At 62.9% G+C, this 2,719-nt stretch overlaps 1 protein-coding gene across 1 annotated transcript; it reads left to right on the top strand.

The window, feature by feature from the left end:
* Window positions 1-493: 493 nt before the first annotated feature.
* LOC122545616 lies at window positions 494-2,711 on the top strand (the record flags this gene model as incomplete). The annotated part of the gene is made up of 2 exons (XM_043684574.1): window positions 494-1,982; window positions 2,693-2,711. Coding segments are annotated over 2 exons (1,508 nt in total), but the record flags the coding sequence as incomplete, so codon positions are not given.
* Between the last annotated feature and the right edge of the window lie 8 nt (window positions 2,712-2,719).

Raw genomic sequence — 2,719 nt, 5'->3', positions numbered from 1 at the left:
GTGGGTAGGGGGAATTATTTGAGAACGCACTGCCCCAATGGCAGTGGGAAAGGGGAATCATTTGACAACGCACTCCCCCAATGGCGGTGGGAAGGGGGAATCATTTGAGAACGCACTGCCCCAATGGCGGTGGGAAGGGGGGAATCATTTGAGAACGCACTGTTCCCCCAAAACCTCCTTGTCGCATTGTCTTCCATCTGGTACATTTTGTCTAACTCCCCCACTCCCCTGCTCTGCCCGAAACCCTACCCCCAGGCAACGTCGGGAGGGGGTGGGGGTGGGGGGGTTGGATGGAGTTTTTGTTTCTGACCCTCTGCTTGGCTGGGAGGGGTCAGGACCGTCCGAGTGCCTCCCATTTCTCCATCCCAATTTCCCATTCCTCTGTAGCCCCCACCCCAATGAATATCAAACCCCCTCCACAACGATCCCCAATGCCCCCCCAAATAAATACGTCAATGAACACCCCATCATAACCTCCTCGGATTTTCATAAGGAGCACGGCTTCAGGGCTCTGAGGGGAGAGAACAGGAAGAGCGATGTAGTGCTGTCCGAGCGTGGGTCCCAGTGCGAGTCCGCGGGTCACACAGCGTGGAACCACACCCTTCGGCCCATCCCGTCCGTGAGTCTGTGCTGGTGCTGGGGCCTACTCCAGTCCGTGCTGGTGCTGGGGCCTACTACAGTCTGTGCTGGTGCTGGGGCCTACTCCAGTCCGTGCTGGTGCTGGGGCCTACTACAGTCTGTGCTGGTGCTGGGGCCTACTCCAGTCCGTGCTGGTGCTGGGGCCTACTACAGTCTGTGCTGGTGCTGGGGCCTACTCCAGTCCGTGCTGGTGCTGGGGCCTACTACAGTCTGTGCTGGTGCTGGGGCCTACTCCAGTCCGTGCTGGTGCTGGGGCCTACTACAGTCTGTGCTGGTGCTGGGGCCTACTCCAGTCCGTGCTGGTGCTGGGGCCTACTACAGTCTGTGCTGGTGCTGGGGCCTACTCCAGTCCGTGCTGGTGCTGGGGCCTACTACAGTCTGTGCTGGTGCTGGGGCCTACTCCAGTCCGTGCTGGTGCTGGGGCCTACTACAGTCTGTGCTGGTGCTGGGGCCTACTCCAGTCCGTGCTGGTGCTGGGGCCTACTACAGTCTGTGCTGGTGCTGGGGCCTACTCCAGTCCGTGCTGGTGCTGGGGCCTACTACAGTCTGTGCTGGTGCTGGGGCCTACTCCAGTCCGTGCTGGTGCTGGGGCCTACTACAGTCTGTGCTGGTGCTGGGGCCTACTCCAGTCCGTGCTGGTGCTGGGGCCTACTACAGTCTGTGCTGGTGCTGGGGCCTACTCCAGTCCGTGCTGGTGCTGGGGCCTACTACAGTCTGTGCTGGTGCTGGGGCCTACTCCAGTCCGTGCTGGTGCTGGGGCCTACTACAGTCTGTGCTGGTGCTGGGGCCTACTCCAGTCCGTGCTGGTGCTGGGGCCTACTACAGTCTGTGCTGGTGCTGGGGCCTACTCCAGTCCGTGCTGGTGCTGGGGCCTACTACAGTCTGTGCTGGTGCTGGGGCCTACTCCAGTCCGTGCTGGTGCTGGGGCCTACTACAGTCTGTGCTGGTGCTGGGGCCTACTCCAGTCCGTGCTGGTGCTGGGGCCTACTACAGTCTGTGCTGGTGCTGGGGCCTACTCCAGTCCGTGCTGGTGCTGGGGCCTACTACAGTCTGTGCTGGTGCTGGGGCCTACTCCAGTCCGTGCTGGTGCTGGGGCCTACTACAGTCTGTGCTGGTGCTGGGGCCTACTCCAGTCCGTGCTGGTGCTGGGGCCTACTACAGTCTGTGCTGGTGCTGGGGCCTACTCCAGTCCGTGCTGGTGCTGGGGCCTACTACAGTCTGTGCTGGTGCTGGGGCCTACTCCAGTCCGTGCTGGTGCTGGGGCCTACTACAGTCTGTGCTGGTGCTGGGGCCTACTCCAGTCCGTGCTGGTGCTGGGGCCTACTCCAGTCTGTGCTGGTGCTGGGGCCTACTCCAGTCTGTGTTAGTGCTGGGGCCTACTCCAGTCCGTGCTGGTGCTAGGGCCTACTCCAGTCTGTGCTGGTGCTGGGGCCTACTCCAGTCCGTGCTGGTGCTGGGGCCTACTCCAGTCTGTGCTGGTGCTGGGGCCTACTCCAGTCCGTGCTGGCGCTGGGGCCTACTCCAGCCTGTGCTGGTGCTGGGGCCTACTCCAGCCTGTGCTGGGGCCTACTCCAGTCCGTGCTGGGGCCTACTCCAGTCTGTGCTGGTGCTGATGCCTACTCCAGTCCGTGCTGGTGCTGGGGCCTACTCCAGTCTGTGCTGGTGCTGAGGCCTACTCCAGCCTGTACTGGGGCCTACTCCAGCCCGTGCTGGTGCTGGGGCCTACTCCAGTCCGTGCTGGTGCTGGGGCCTACTCCAGTCCGTGCTGGTGCTGGGGCCTACTCCAATCTGTGCTGGAGTCGGGGCCTACTCCAGTCTGTGTTGGTGCTGGGGCCTACTCCAGTCCGTGCTGCTGGGGCCTACTCCAATCAGTGCTGGAGTCGTGGCCTACTCCAATCTGTGCTGGAGTCGGGGCCTACTCCAGTCTGTGTTGGTGCTGGGGCCTACTCCAGCCTGTGCTGGTGCTGGGGCCCACTCCAGTCCGTGCTGGTGCTGGGGCCTACTCCAGTCTGTGCTGGAGCCGGGGCCTACTCCAGTCCGTGCTGCTGGGTCCTACTCCAGTCTGTGCTGGAGCCGGGGC

Source organism: Chiloscyllium plagiosum, unplaced genomic scaffold, assembly GCF_004010195.1.
Source record: "Chiloscyllium plagiosum isolate BGI_BamShark_2017 unplaced genomic scaffold, ASM401019v2 scaf_24553, whole genome shotgun sequence".
Taxonomy (NCBI): Eukaryota; Metazoa; Chordata; class Chondrichthyes; order Orectolobiformes; family Hemiscylliidae; genus Chiloscyllium; species Chiloscyllium plagiosum.
The sequence above is the reverse complement of the archived record's forward strand: the minus strand, read 5'-3'. Positions and strand labels throughout refer to the sequence as shown.